General features: G+C 38.6%; 1 protein-coding gene across 2 annotated transcripts in view; it reads left to right on the forward strand.

Moving 5' to 3' along the window:
- TNKS (tankyrase) overlaps positions 1 to 15,969 on the forward strand; it is a 145,102-nt gene that overhangs the window by 76,370 nt on the left and 52,763 nt on the right. For both annotated transcript variants that reach the window (XM_072861357.1, XM_072861358.1), the window contains exons 4-5: positions 1,849 to 1,885; positions 2,733 to 2,808. In XM_072861357.1, the coding sequence (XP_072717458.1) occupies positions 1,849 to 1,885; positions 2,733 to 2,808 (113 nt within the window). The remainder of the gene's footprint in view (positions 1 to 1,848; positions 1,886 to 2,732; positions 2,809 to 15,969) is intronic.

Genomic DNA, 15,969 nt, shown 5'->3' on the forward strand with positions numbered 1-15,969 from the left:
TAAAATAAAAAAAGAGGAACATGCACTATGGCTTGAAAAGGCAATTGCCTGCGGTGGGCAGGAACCCCCTCTGATGAAGTTGGAGAGTGGCAGCAAGACAAAGGCAATCATATTTTTGTGTCATTTTACTTTTTCATGATCAAATTTTTCAGACAGACGTATAAATTCTTCCAAAAGCTAAATTAATCTTCATAGCCTATATTGAAATGCCAATTTCCATTCTTCACCTTTGTGTTGAACTCATCTGCTCCATTGCTGGAGTTCAGCTACACAGAACCGCTCAGTTACGAGACCCGTCATGCGAGAGGCAGTCGCGTGGTGGAACTCCTTGCTGCAGGTTGTTGTGAATTCCCAAGGCTGAATATATTTCAGAAAGCAATTAAACATACTTGTGAAAGGAAAATTCACCAGTATGATGAGATGCAGATACTGCTTTTGTCTGAGAATTCCTCAGCTGCAGCCAGCAGGATGGGGTGGGAGGTGCATGGCTGTGTGTACTTGCCCTCTTCCTCCTTACCCTTGGGTGAAGGCAGGATGCTGAACTAAAGAGGGCTCCTTAAAACCCTGGAGAAGACTGGTTTTGTTGTGGTTCTTATCCCCCTCTGCTGATAACTGGAGGAGCTGTGATGGGGGAGTACCAAGCTGTTTCCGATGGAAGAGGACTCTAACCCTCCTCCCGCAGCCTAGAGAAGTTCTTTGTTGAGGAATATTGTTTCCAGAGGAGCCTTCCAGTTTACCTGCAGTCTGATCTGGCATTTCCCATGGCCCGACGGCTTTCCTCACCTGTAATGAGAGTTTCACTGGAGGCTTATTACAAATACACATAGGAGGCAGCACAAAGGTTTTTTTTTCTTGCAGGACAGCTTCATCTTCCTGTTTTTCTTATAGCATTGTGGTTAGAGGCTTTAATTCTCTGGCAGGTGGTGTATGGTATGTTTTTCAAGCCCTGCATCTTTTGGCTCTTAGGATAGTCTCTGCTCTGTGACTTGATGAAGCTGCTTAAAGGCTGTTTTTCTAAATTCTGAATTGAAATTCCCTTAAATTTGTATTGCACAATGTCATCATGATTCAGCTTTGTAGAATACTGTCTTACTTCCACAGGTCATCTTGTTCCATGCTCTTTTTAAGATATTCACGTGCTATTTTAATCCTGTGACGCAACAACCCTCCTGAGTTGTCTGTTGTAACTCAATTTCAAATGTAAATGTTGCTTTAACATTACTCCTGGTTATCTCTAATCTCAGAGTCTTGTAACACAATCTCTTGGAGAGTTCATGCTCTCTTGTCTGTGCTTTTTATTTCAAATGCGTATTTTCTTGGAAAGTGGCTGATGATATAATACTTGGAATTTTTTAAATTATCACTCTTCTTCTGAAGAACTTGGTGAAGTCTAATATTACCATTCAAATAGGCAGGTGAGAGCTTTGGAGATCGGTAATTTGTACCTTTTAAAAAGCCGCACTGCCTCGCTTTTGTCTCAGAATTTATTATGCTTCCCAAGTATAATGTGACATACTGAATAGGGCAGGGGGTGGGGACATTGTCTTCAGCTGACATGCTGTTATCAGTGGGACTGTGTTTCTGGACACAAGATTTCACAGTCATTGGTCGTCCGAGGAAAGCCTTTCCATCTGAGGATTGGACAAGAAGATGCGTCAATTTGCTGCCCGTCTCCAAGGTACTGGTGATGCTGCCTCCACAAGCTGGCTAACGTCACAGCTCCATCACCCAGCGGGGTGTGGGCTTTTTTCTCCTCTTCTCTGTTTTAATTCTGTATTTGCTTCCTACTGCATTTCTTAATCTGTCTTCTGCCAAATGCTAACAGCATGATATTTTGCAATCATTTAGGTGAATACAAGAAGGACGAACTCCTGGAAGCTGCTAGGTGAGTGCTGCTTAGAATATAAAGCATATTTTGGGGGTGGAAGCAGGAGAAGAAAAGGGATTTTTAAAACAGTAATGTTTTGTCATTGCCTTTCCATTAAATGATGCAAACAAATGACTTCATTAGCATAAATCTCTTTGGACTTTACAGTCTGGTGCAAATGGAAAAGCCTGTTTATGTAATTGAAATCCCCCACTACGGTGTTTATAAGGTTAATATTGAGTTTTTGCTTTAAGCTGCTTAAATCCTCTTTATCGTTTTCTGACTGTTCTTTTTAGGGGCAAATTAACTATTGGAATCTTTCTCCTTTTTTGGTTTTTAGTGCTACCTTAGGATATATTTTGAAAATAGGCTTTATCAGAATAGAGCATAAGGAAGCCTATACAAAAGGTGTAAAGTTCAGTTGTATATTCCAAAGATGCTTTCATCCTTCCTTCTGACAGCACAAGACTGTTTTATATAGAATGTTAACCCTTCTAAAAATTTTCTGAATATTGGTATGTAGTTGTTTCAACTGTTATGCGCCATATGCTATGAAAATGTATTTAATTTAGAACATTTAATTCAGCAAATGGCTTTCAGAGGATCTGTAAAATTAGATAAAGGAAATATAGGATGAGGTTAAGGAGAGAAATTAATAGGTGTTCTTGCATGATTTGCAAATTTAATATTATTTTCTGTATTTACCCTTGGTTTTGAAATGTTCAGAAGATCCTTTAGCATTCTCCCTGGCACAGTACAAATTTCAATACGCTACACTTTGATATGCAGCTCCTTAGCAAATGTTTTGCAGAGCGCTCTGTCTTTTTTTTCCCCCTTTCCATAATCCTCTCCTCTCCGTTTACAGGAGTGGTAATGAAGAAAAACTAATGGCTTTATTGACTCCTTTAAATGTGAACTGCCATGCAAGTGATGGGCGTAAGGTAAGTTAATACCTGCTTTATATTTCTGTTATTCAAGAAAGGCCAGTTTAACCATACTGGGAAGCATAGATGTATAAACCAAGAGAGCGTACGGGGGGGAAAACCCGTGATGTCTTTTCACCATGAAATCAAATGCTGTTCTACTTGATGCTGGCAGTTGTGACGGATCAACAGTCAGCAGACGTGGATTTTGTGTGTGTCTTATTTCTTTAAAATATCAGACCCTGGCATACATGTAAAGTGAAACCTTAAGACCTTTTATAAGAAAAACAAAATGTACTGTTGCAGATGAGTAAAATAACTGAGGGAAGTTGTTATTGTATTTAAACATTGTCTGGGTGAGGTGGTTGGTATTCAGCTTAGCTCCTAATGCCCTGCCACATAGACTGGCACTGTATTGATATCCTTAACACCTTTTGCATTTTCCTAAATTTTACATTATTGTTTTGACTTTCTCTGGCAGGGATGTTTGAATGAGTTAAATTAAGGATTAGGCTGAAACTGGAGGAGGGAAGAACATACGGAGTGAGAAGTAGATCCTATGATTTTCGGTGTTTTAGACATCAAGATGATGGTCTGTCTAGACTGTTGGATTTACAAACGTTGGTTTTTTTGTTTTTTTTTTTTACTGTGTACCAGAATGTTCTTAATCTGCATCTTTTAAAAATGTCTCTCATGGGTAACAGTACATCTCACTCTTGGAGAGAAAAGCATGGGAGTGTTTTCCTTTATAGTTTTCTTTATTTTTGGTGGAGTGTGTTGGAGCATAGTGTAAACCTCTGCCCATTCTGGAGCTATTATAGAACAGCCCAGTTCCACTGAAATCAATGGAGATAGGCTAGTTTACACTGCCTTTTCATGAAAAGACATGTTGTTCTGATTATAAAAATGTAGCTCCATTGTGAAAACATTTCTATTTTTAATACACATTTTAATGTTTTCTCAATTGTAATGCCTATTATACCTACTATATGAAAGAAAACCCAGCCAGTTTTTCGCTGGTTTACATTTATCACTGATGGAAAATTTATGAATCTTCCAGCTTTTTAAAACAATTAATTCTATGATCTGAGGACAGGCAAATGAACAAGGGCTTTATTTAGTTCAGCTGTGTTGGAACTGATTAAATACTCCCCACATTTTAAGATTAAACATATTGCCCATAGTTCTTCATTTCCCTTTTCCTTTTTTAAGACTTTACCATTCAAATGAGATTGTGTTGAAGAATTAATAGTGCACTGTGTTGTTATGATTAAGCATGGTGGTATACAGCAGTGCATTACTGAGTAATTCAGTAATCACTATCGATTTAAAGTCAAAGGCAGAGTTATGATTTCTGTCAATATGGAGAGGAATAAGCCCTTGCAGATATGTTATCTAGAATATTTATTACTCTTAAAATTAAAAAAGCTTTTAAAATTCATATTAAGCTAGTGGAAAATATTTATGTGTTATGGCAGCCACTGAAGTAATTTGAAAATTTATGCCCAAAGAAGCTCAGAAAGCATATTGCAGTTAAAGCTAATCAATGTGAACACTTTGATGTGTTTGTTGGTAAATGCACTGGTTATTAAAACTCCTTTTAAGATGGCTTGCCATTGATATTAATTAGCTTTTTTAATGATGTCTACCAGATACTTTTTTTCCCCCCACCATATGTGTACAGACTGTTCAAGGTGAAGTAATACTCTGTAGCAAGTGTGGTGTTTAACTGTTAAGTATTTCATTTATAAGGCAAAGCTTTCAGGTCCTGTACTAGTGCAAGATCATTTGGTGTTTAATCATTCTAAGCTGTGCTGCAAATTAAGTGAACTTTTCAGCCTACAGCACAGCATTCTTGTAAATGAAAGTCTCTGCTGATGTAGCTGCCTCCAATTGACCTATGCTCATTTACACTAGCTGAGATTTTGTCCATTTTGGAAGTTGGCTTTTGCATTCCTTGATATTTTTTTGCAGATTCCTTGAGTTTTCAAGCCTCAAACTTATCACAGTGTAAGGCCACAGACTTAACGCAGCTGTCAGGGCCAGGAAGTGCAGACTCTCTGGAGTGGCCTGAGATTCTCAGCATCACACTTACTGTGCAGTGCAGACATATCCATAAACCCTAGTGTACGTGCTTCTCCAGTTTGTGCATTCCTCGGCTTTGGACGTTTTTGAGATGCCCAGCACTACTCTTCTAAGGGAAACGTTTAGCTTTGTAGGTGAGGAAATTAAATTGAGTCCTAGTACTTAATGGGTAATTATTTCTTCTGTATAGTGGGTGGTGGTAGTGGTGTTTTGGGTTGTTGGGTGGTTTTTTTTTTTCATACTTTGGGGTGTGACTTTCCAGAAGTTGTCATCTAACACTCATTGCACTAGAACTGAATAGCAGAATAGTCAGGATATTGTTAATCACAGTATTGCTTATTTCATTGCTGTATGCAGTTTACCTTTTCCTTTTTTCTGGGGATCTCTTCTGTCCCGTGCATACCAATATCTGGAGTTCCTGGACTTCCCAAACATCACATCTGCTGTGAGGTTGTGTTTCACAGAATGGATAAAAGGGGTGGAAAACTCTGCCAGTAGCTTGCTGGTTTGAAACCAGCTTGGGTTGGAAATAAAGACTTACTGCATTCTGTGTGTTGCTTGCAGCCTTTTGGAAAAATATTGATAGCCAGAGTCTGATTCCTACTGGACAGGAGTCCATGCTGCTAAAACAGTTACATCTGGTCCTGATAACCATCGCTCTATCTGTTTATTTAGCACAGAGGTCAAAGACTGAATAGTAGTGAAAATTGAACTTGCTTCTTCCCCTCCAAGTCACAGTTTAGATGGATTATGAGCATTGTAGAAATATTCACATTACTGAAGCTCTTCAGCTGTTGCCTGAAGAGGGAATTCATTCTCTGTTGCTACTCTTCCAATTATTTTCTGGATTGAAAGATGGAGTGTGTGCAAAAGAAAGAGCAATTTTATATATCAGCTGAAGCATTCCTGCATACCAAGGATTTATGTAATTTATGAGATTTTGTTTTGATGACCAAGGAAAATCGACAATATCTCAGAAACAACTATTGAGCTAGGTAGTGGCTGATTTTTGAGTAAGTATTGACTTATGTGCCTGTTGAATATATATGAGGGCACAAATAATAGTGCACAAGTAATGAGCTATATATATAGTGCAGAGCTATATGGTACAGTGTATGCAAATGAGAGTGTTATGCAAGGGTACAGTTTCACAAGAACTGTTATTTTGAAACTGTCCCATTTGTTTGCTTTTCAAAAAGCAATGCCTGAACTGAAATATGATAGTAATTTTTCATGCTAATTAGTCTTGCTTTGATTTTTTTTAACAGGAGACTGAAAAATCACAGAATTGTTAGGATGTTGTGTGTGTAACATAAAATTTGTGTGTTACATCACTTCTGCTTAGATTGCTTTGCAAAGTATTTGCTCTGTCAAAGCGGAACTTAGCCAAAATGCACAGCACATGCGTATTCCCGATGGGTCTGAAATTTCTCTGTGTCCAGCCTCTGAGCTCTGCCAAACTGTTTGGTCTTTATGTAATCTATAGAAGTAATGACTTCTAGAAGACATGCTATAGCATTGAATAACAAATGGTACTGAACTTTCACACTGTTAAAAAGCCAAGCCACCTATTTATGTGTCTATCTACGTAAAGGTAGGTAGGCTCCAGAGACTTACTTTACAGCCCCCGTTATTTTCCCTCGAATATTTTTTTTCCTCTGGGGATGTCTTTTTCAAGACTCAGTTGTGGGTAAATTTTCAAAAAATGTTTTTGACTATTTTAAAACAACAGGTTCCTATCTGCTGCTGGAAGCTAAAGCTGTATTATTTTGTAATGGGAGCTGGATTTCTGACTTGTTACAACCATCACAGTTTACCTAATCCAGTAGTTAGTGGCAAGAGACAGGCTTAAAATAGAATGTTTCATGGTTGCAAGTTGAGTTGAAGCCATCTCTTAGCCCTCTCATTTCCTTTGGAAAGCTGTTGTGGACACTTGAAAGGAGTTTCAGGAAGAAATTGATTTTTAAAATAAATCCATTTGAAATCCATTTTTAAAATAAAGAAGTATCTGAGCTAATAAGGAAGCACTGGTTTTAGCAATTCAGATGAGAACTCTTCTCTACAAGGCAGACTTCCCACATCACTTCTTGACAGCTTTCCAAAGTGAACTGCATCCAGCTGACATGGTAGCTATTAGCAATGGGAGGATGGATTTTTGTTTTGAAGTTGGATTTTTGCTGGTATATAATATCCTGCTCACGTACTACATTATGCATGCTCAGATCATGCCGGCACTAAAATACTCGGGTGTCAGTTGAATAAAACCTTCTCTTCATGCTAGGGAAGTTTTTTTGAGTAACTTCTGTGGTCAGGAGTTACTCAAAAAACAGTTTCTTTTGCTCCTTTTCTCAAGGTTCATATCTTTCAAAGTAGAGCAAATATCTGAGATTTTGAGCTTTTTGGAGCACAGAACAATTATTTTTCTGTAAAATAAAATGCATGCTTCATATTTTGGAAGTACATTTTCCATTGATCTGTTGCAGTTGTGGTTTCTATTTACATTTTGTATGAACCATATGAAAAATAGAGAATACTGTGGCGTTAAGTGAACAGCTTGGTCTCAGGTATTTGTTCAGTGTGAGGCAGGAATTACTACCAGAAGGCAGCTCAGGATGCAGTTGCTCTACAGCTACATTGTTTTCCTTCCTGTACCTTCCCTCCCTGCTTCGCTCCTTAAAAAATAGAAACATAGAAATTTCTGCAACAAGTGAACCAGGGAGCCTGCAAACAATGCACCTCCCTTCTTTCCCAGGGTGGGACCATCCAGCACTGTGGATGAGGCAGTGATCCCATGGAAAAGAAGAATAGGCAATTATTTATTAAAAGGCCATTTCTAGCATGTGCGTGGTCCTACTTCATTTTATTTCACTGTAGTCTTCTGGCTCCTAGTGCCCCTTTCTTTGTTTATTCCCAGTTTTCAGTCCTTAACAGCTCCCAGTACTGGTCCTTAATACTAGGTATTATGCCTCTCCCACACCTTTGTTGTTATGCCTTTCCAAACCAGATGTAGACAACCCTGGATCCAGAATACCAGTAGCAGGCCTTTGCATTAAACTTTGTGAGTTATAGGAAATGTACTTGCCTCTGGGTTTGAGGCTGTTTCTTCAGCTTGTTCCTTCAGCTCGTTCCTTCGTGCCATACAGACATTCATTTTTTCTTGTGCATGGCATCATCCAGGTTCATGGATGCAGGGTACAGATGTAAGAAATGGAACTCTGAGAAGGTCTGCAGTGTGGTGCTGAATACCAGCATCTTGCATGTGTGTGTTTTGTGGAGAGTACGGACTGACCCTCAGCTTCTGCTATGGGACGTCTCTGGTATGAAGTAACGTTCTGTTGGATGGGGTTGCGGATTCCTTCTCTTGCCTCCTCTGCTTCTTTCTATCTGCAGCCAGCTTGATCAACCTGTAAACAAAGGGCTAATAAATAGAAATTGAATTCTAACAAGATCAGGTGAGTTATGTCTCCTCTTACCAGGGAGTCCCCAATTTGCTGCTGGTAAGTGGATTTACCAGCGCCTGTTCCAGAATTCTGGTTGTTCTCAACCATTTTCATGAAAAATCCTGCAGTTCAAAAGAAAATTGGTATGCCTTCCAATTTCTGAGTCTGTATGGAACAATCAATCCACATTTTCACAAGCTTTTTCTTTACAGTTATTAAACCTACAGACTTGAGCAGAGGTTGAGATTCTCTTGTAATCGTCTTGGCTCTAGGAGCTGGGGATTGAAGAAAAATGCCATGCATTGCAAGACTTGTGAACAAATTGTGTGCTAGTGACACTATAAACTTTTATGATTGTGTGCATTTTTCTTGTGAAACAGTAATAAAAATGCAAACTAATACCACATAAACCTATAGGTCTGTTCTATAAATTTATGATGTACAGATTATATTCAGATGAGTATGGAACATCTTTTGGAATAAATTATTTCACATATAATAGTGGTGTTTAAATATTGTGAAAATACACACTTTTCTACAAACAAAAACTGCATATTTGAGCAAAAGTTGTGAGCAGATACTTGATGCAAGGCATTTTTGTCATACGCAAGGGTATGTCTGAATCTGTGTGTCCTCTACATGTGTATTTTTTGTCACATGTAATGTATTATTTATTGTCACAATGTGCATCTTATCTTCCCCAAGATTTCATGAGCTTTTACTGCTTGTATACATTGTTTGTGTTGTTTGTAGATATATCAGAAGTCTCTAGTCTCAAGGCTTCTCTGCAACAAAAAATAACTTGAGGAGAGGAACAAAGGAATCATACACTGAAACCAGATTAACAGCTGAATGTGTATATTCTTGGTTCAGAACAAGTGCCTTCTCCTTGATTAGTCTAATAAAATAAAAATTTTAAAAAATATATAAAAAATTGTTTAACTAGAAATGTCATTTTATTTCAGGAAAAAAGAGACAGCTCCACATGGAGTAAATCCAAAACAGTTAGTCCAGAATAACTGAGTAGGCAAGCCCTTGCTGAATCTGCTCACTTGCTGCTTACTAGCATAAAGTGTTAGTCTGGTTTTGATGAAGTACTATAAAACTGCTTTTGTGGGTGAGAAATGTGCAGATTTTGGCCTCTTCATTTGTGGTCCTGCAAAGATTAGCCAGAAATTTCATGATGCACAATTACAGCTTTTTGGAACTGCAGTTACAGAAATAAGCAATAATGATGTACTCTGTTAGCTAATGTTTGCTAGTGTAAAGTTGGCCCTGACTGATGGCTTCACACACTGTAGTCTTTGACAGCGATCTTGGATGTGTTTCATGAAACGCATATGTATCAAAGGTATATAGGGGTGTGAGTGTGTATATTTATATATAGATATCAAAAAAATTAAAGTAATTTTAAAAAGTAATTAAAATTAAAAGTTGTATATATATATGCCCATATGTACTCACATATATATATTCATATACACTGTTATATATATACCTAGCTGTGTGTACTTGTGTGTGTGTGTGTGTATGTGTGTATATCTCACATATAGAGCTCTATCACGATAGAGCTAGGTAATGTGCTTGCCTAGGGGAAGATATGAGCCAGCACTCCGCTATTTCAACAGGCTAATTTTCTGGGGATTGAGGGAGCACATCTATTTCTGTTTAAAACAAAAATGTTATTCTGAAAGCTTATTGTTTTAAAAATTTGGGATTTAAGATCCTTTACTATCATCAATGACCGCTGTGTTCTGCAAGTGCTACAATTGTTTGTGCTTCTTCTGCAGCCTCACCAATGACCCATATTGGGTATGGGCATGTATACCGTCATGGGAGAACTTGTCATCAGATGCCAGCTGCTCCATGGCAACTGACCTATATGTGCTCTTATCCCACGTCAGATATGAAGTCATTCACAGTACTTGAGTAAACTGGGTGAAAAAGGGCAGCTGGGGGTTGGACTACGAGTTGGTCTCCAGAGCTCACTTCCAACCTCAGTTATTCTGTGATACCTATGCACCACAGTAATATATTTATATGGTCCATACTCCCAGCTTTGATTTGGATGAAGGGCTTCACAACCTTAGAGCCTATCCCTGTGTATGCTATAATTAGGAGGATTGATGGAGGGAAGAAGATGGACTAAAGTCCTTCTAAGCAACTCTTCCCTTAGTGAATATGTGCCTCAGTGGTGAAAATAAGTACGGTAGATCAGATGTACATATTTTTGTACTCTTTTCAGTTATAGCTATACTTCTCCTTAATTAAGTATTTTAAATCAAAGTCTGCACTCAAAATTAAGGGTCCTTTCTGGATTTAGGTAATGGTGCATTGTGAAAAAGGTGGTATTTCCAACATTACAAAAAGGTTACAAAGCAAATGCCATAGTGTTCATGATGTGCCTGGGGCATAAGTGCCCAATGCAGTACACACATAAAAAGAACATTTTAAAATGGCCACAACTGTATTTTGCCTTTAAAACACCATTTTGTTTGTTTAAAAAGACAGTTCCCAGTATTCATGTATGTCAGAAATAGTGACAAGTTATGCCCTTTGTTATGCTGTGATCCCATCTTATTTCATCAGCCAAGCATGGTCAAAGTGGGTAACACAAGAATCACTCCCCTGACTTTGCACAGTATAGATGACTTGGCTTAATTTCTATCTCTGGTGTCACTTAAGACCCTCTATAGCCCAAGAGTATATCTTTTACATTTTATTCAAAACTGATCTACCTGCTCTAAGTTTCTGTTACGAGATCTTAAATATTTTCCCCAAAAAGTTTCACTGAGTATCCCTTTACCTGTTTTCATTTTCTTCAGAAATTACCTGAAGTGTAGTCTATCATGTCCACAAATAGAAATTGTGCACTTGAAGGACTGGAAAGAAATTGTTTACTCTGTAGTCATTATCTCTGTATTATTCTCTAAAAATCAGGAAATCTCATTTGTTAGGTCTTAATCAATGTGCTCTTCAGAAAACCTTCAAATGTATTAAAGGTGTGGGGTTTTTTTATACCTGAACTGTCTCCCCTTGATAATTAGCTTCGCACAGGAGATGGCTTCTTGCATTACGCTATTATGCATCTACTGTCAAGAGAACACAAGTCAAACTGGTAAATTTGGGGAGAGCTGATACATTTTATGCACATTAACTAAATGCTGTGGTCTGGATTTGGCTGTATCAGCTCACAGCATCCAGAAGTTGAGTACTGATGATGTTTCTTCTACTGTGATCTCAAGAGTGAAGTCCTTTCCTTCACAGAGCTTGCTGAGGTTGTTTGAGTTGAAATGTGGCAGATCAGTCCATGGACTGTATGCTTTTGATTTCTGTATATGGTTGACTATAGTGAATGCTGTAGATGCCATTTCTGTCCTTGGTGTCACTTCCCTCTCAAAATCCCTGCATGTGAGCGTGAGAGGTACTGAGGAGTAAACTGTTCTGCTTTCTTGTTGTTTTTCACTTTCGAATGTGATTAGAGTACTTTGTGGCCTCCCTTTGTTGTCAGACCTATCATTTAGTTGTACCCTCTGTTTCCCATCTCTGCATGCTATCATGCATCCATCTCAGGACCTAACACCATCTTCCTTAGAAACCATTCGTGAGGATTGTTAAAAACCTGTTGATTGCCCACGTAGACTGTGTCAGTTGGATTACCCTTATGCATGTGCTTGTTGACTGCTTCAGAAAACTCGAAGAGTTTTAAAGGTGGAACTTCCCTTAACAGTTTTTAACTTTTCCTCAGCAGATCATGTTTATCCAGGTATCCACTAATTCTAGCTGTTGTTATGTTACATTTTTCCTAGTACAGACATCAAGGTTACAGGTCTGTAGTTCCTCAAAACATGTTTTAATGATTAGTTTGCAACTTTCGGGTCTTCATGTACCAAGATAATCTTAAGTGAAGGTCATATACCACTAGTAATTCACCTGTTCCATTCTCCAGTGCTCTCTTGGGTGAATGCAGTCCCATCCTGGCAATTCGTTGATGTTTGTTTTGTTATGGGTATCATTACCTCTTTTATGCTTAATTTAGTTTCAGACAGATCCTTTGCCAAGCTTCACCATGCTCCCAAATATGCACGTGCTTGCTCGCTAGGGTCCTGGTGTGAGAATTGCCTGCTTCTTCTAAGATGTATACCGTGCAAAGAGTTCCTTTAGTTCTTCCACAATGACTTCTTGCCTGCAAGAGCTCCATTTCTTGCCATAGCATCACCTTGCCCCACAGGACTGTCTGGTGGGTTTTGTGCTCCTGGTGGGTTGGAAGAAGAATTTATGGCTGGTTTGAATTCCTTTCACTAGTTACTGCTTAAACTGTTTTTGCCTGTCTAGTTGTATTTTTACCTTTCATCTCCTGGAGTTTATGCTCCTTGTGATTTTCTTCAGCTTCTAAATTCAGCTTTTTGAATTATGCCCTCTTAATTCCAGTAATCTCCTTTAGTTTGCTGTTAGTCACACTGGCTTCTTTCAATTTATCAAGTCCTTTCTAATAGAAGGTATGCATTAGCACGGCGTTTCCAGTATTGTCTCCATTAGTAGTCTTCATGCTGTCTGTAAGGACTGAAATTCTCTTAGCTACCTCTTTTAGCTTATTGTTAAAAACCTTCCCAATTTTTTCATAGCTCCCTTTTCTGAAGGTTGGTGCCATCATGCTGGATTATTTTAGCAAGCATTTCCCCTGTAGATAAGTTAAATCTAAGTGTGTTATAGTCATGTTAAAGAGCAACTTCTACTGCAAGGTTTTGCACCAGGTGTCGCTTGTGACTTGGTACCAGCTCAGTAGTCACATTTACTCCTGCGGCCTCCCTAGCCAACTTCTCTGTAAAACAATCCCTGACAGCACCCAAACATTTCACCTCTGTTACACGTTTCAGTGTGATACTTACCCAGTCTATATGGCAGTAATTTAAGTCACGCAATGTCCTTCTGTTTTCTGCCCTTGCTGACTCTCTGATTTCTCTCAGCACATCAGTTATTACTTGCTAATAGAACCCCATCATTGACTTCATAGGTTGTACGGATAATTTAGCGTGATCAGTTTAATTCTATGTGCAAAGAGAGGTGTATTTACATAACCATTTCTAAAACTGTTGTGTAAGTTGACTGAGCAGGCAGCAGATGAACAATAAAAGGGGAGGTAAATGTCAAAATAGGGCATTGTAATTGATGATGGATGTGTCATTGATGAACAAGAAAATGAGTTTGATTAGTCTTTTCTAAGTAATATAATATACTTCTACTTACAAAAGAGACTTATTTTTTACAGATTAAATTCTTCAGAATATTCATATTCTAATAACCATGACTTTTCAATTTTGAAACATACTGAAAGGAAGTACAAGATAAATTATCTTTTTCCCTGTATTTTGCAAGGCTTTTCAAAGGAACAGTGAAGTCTTCTGGACTGGATTATAAAGGCCTTAAATTCTAAAATTTTCAAGTTATCACTGTAATGCAAAAAGAGCATTTTGTGTATTTAATTTTGTTAATTATTTTAAATCTTGTGTTTTAATTTCATTCCAAAATATAAGGCATAAATATTTATTTCACACTGGGCACCTGAGCTGAAATGCAATCAATTTGCAAGTGTTGTTCTTAATAGAGTTCATTCTGACCCCACTTTCAATAAAATGAGTGAAGTGCTGGTTTGAATGTCATGTTAACAGAGGGAACAGTCAAATTAATATATTCTGAGAAGGTTTTCTTCTTTCTTAATAATATGGAAATCTTATGAACTGAAGCCTGGAAAGTTTCTAGTTGGAAGGGGAAGGAGGAGACTCAAAGTAAATACATAAAGATGGAGTGGGAGAAGTGGTAAAAATATTAAGAGATATAAAAAGAAAAGGGAATAAAAGACTGTTAGTTGACTGTAGTAGGAAAAAGATTTTGATAGCAAGTGGAAAAAGAAGAGACTGAAACAGCAAAAAACAGCAGAATTTTGGTTCTCTGGTGTTCCAGTGTGCATCCTCTTCAGATTGTTTTAATGTTGTATGCATGCCTTCCCCAGACATCTGGCATGGCCGTTTGGACAGGAGCCTCTTGTTAACACTTGTTTGTGCTGCCAGAGAAACACCAAAATATTTCATTAAAAAGAGGGAACAACAGCCTGAGCAAATAATTAAAAAACAGGATTCTATAGCTTCTGATACTGGCTGAGAGGACAGATAAAAATGTATGTATTTGTGCTGGAAGAGGGGAGAAAGTTGTCTCATCCTACTCTCCTGGAGGGATAAGCATTTGCAGCTTGCAATTTGACAAGATTTAACGGGTTGAGACTTGGGCTGTGGACTGTGCTGGCTGGCACCAAGATCCTTTCAAAAACTCTGCAGAAACTTGGCTATCTGTGCCCCTCTGCTCAGGCCAGCAGCAGTAGCATCTGTTCTTCCCCATGCACTAAACTTGAATCACAGCTTCCAGCATGTGATTTAACAAATAAAAGTTCCAGCTGTTGACATGACACAATCCTGCATGCCTGTGTGCTCAGTCCACCAGCCCAGGTGAGTTTGTTCTCTAGCTGGCAGGTGTTGCCAGTTGCTCCTAAGAGTACTAGAGGTTTGAATACCCTTTGATGACTTTAGTTAATAACATCACAGGGGCAGTTTCTTCTTCTTGCCTTTGCCTCTGTAAGAGGCAGTCATGCCTCAGTGCCTCACCTCAGACTTGTCCATTTTTGACTTGCGTTTCTAACAGATTCCAGGTGATGAAAAGAAGCAACAAAAATGGCCATCCTGGACACAATGATACTGTAAGTAATTCCTGTGTAGTGTTCTGCCACATTGTTTGAGGCAGTATACATCTTTCAGTGTTAAATAACATTAGCAACATTCTCTTAGGAGAAGAGAGTGGGTCTTTACTGTCATTTCATTTTTATGTAGCTCAGCAAGCCACTACTCCCTCAGGTGCCAGCATCTATCACCAAAGAAACAGTGTACACTCCTCTGCTTCTCTGATAATCCATCTCAAAGTCTGTCTCCCCATGTCCTTGAGTGCTGCCAGAGATCTATTCTGTGCTCTGAATCTGGGAAAACCGCAAATGCTGCTTCATGGTAGAAGCTCCAGAATTTCTTTTTCATATTGCAGTTCCATCCCCAGCCAAACCGTCATCATTTGCATGTAGAAATGGAAGAGATTGTTGTAAGGAACAGTTTTCTGAGAATACCATGGGTTTGTGAGGGATGTTGCTCAGTTTTTCTGACACATCCTCTGTGGAACTGTTTTACCAAATGGGTGGCAGGTTAAGGTACATGCAAATACAGAAGTTTCAGGAGTTGGGGGGGGGTGGTGGTGTTGCATCCTAATTCTTATTTAGGAAGAGGTCAAGGATCACTACTGCCTCATTTATGGGACCTGCTGTTTGTGAAATCCTAAGATCAGAGGTCAAAGTGGTGTTCCCATTTAAAGTTTTAAGTGTCTCTCCCAGCCCTTTCCTATTTCTGTCTTAGTCTCTGCTTCTAGGTCAGTCTCTGAAAGTAACTGAGACAGCAACTTAGTATGGAGTTGTTGGGGAGCTAAGCTTCCTTATTAATATTTGGGGAGCTGAGGTCCTTTTTATCCCTTTGCTGTACCTGCTTTTTCTTGTGGATCAGATTGATCTTTGCTTTTAAAGTTCATTCCAAACATGGTTGCTGCCTTCTGTCTACAGTATCTTTTT

Source organism: Ciconia boyciana, chromosome 5 (assembly GCF_034638445.1).
Source record: "Ciconia boyciana chromosome 5, ASM3463844v1, whole genome shotgun sequence".
Lineage (NCBI taxonomy): Eukaryota > Metazoa > Chordata > Aves > Ciconiiformes > Ciconiidae > Ciconia > Ciconia boyciana.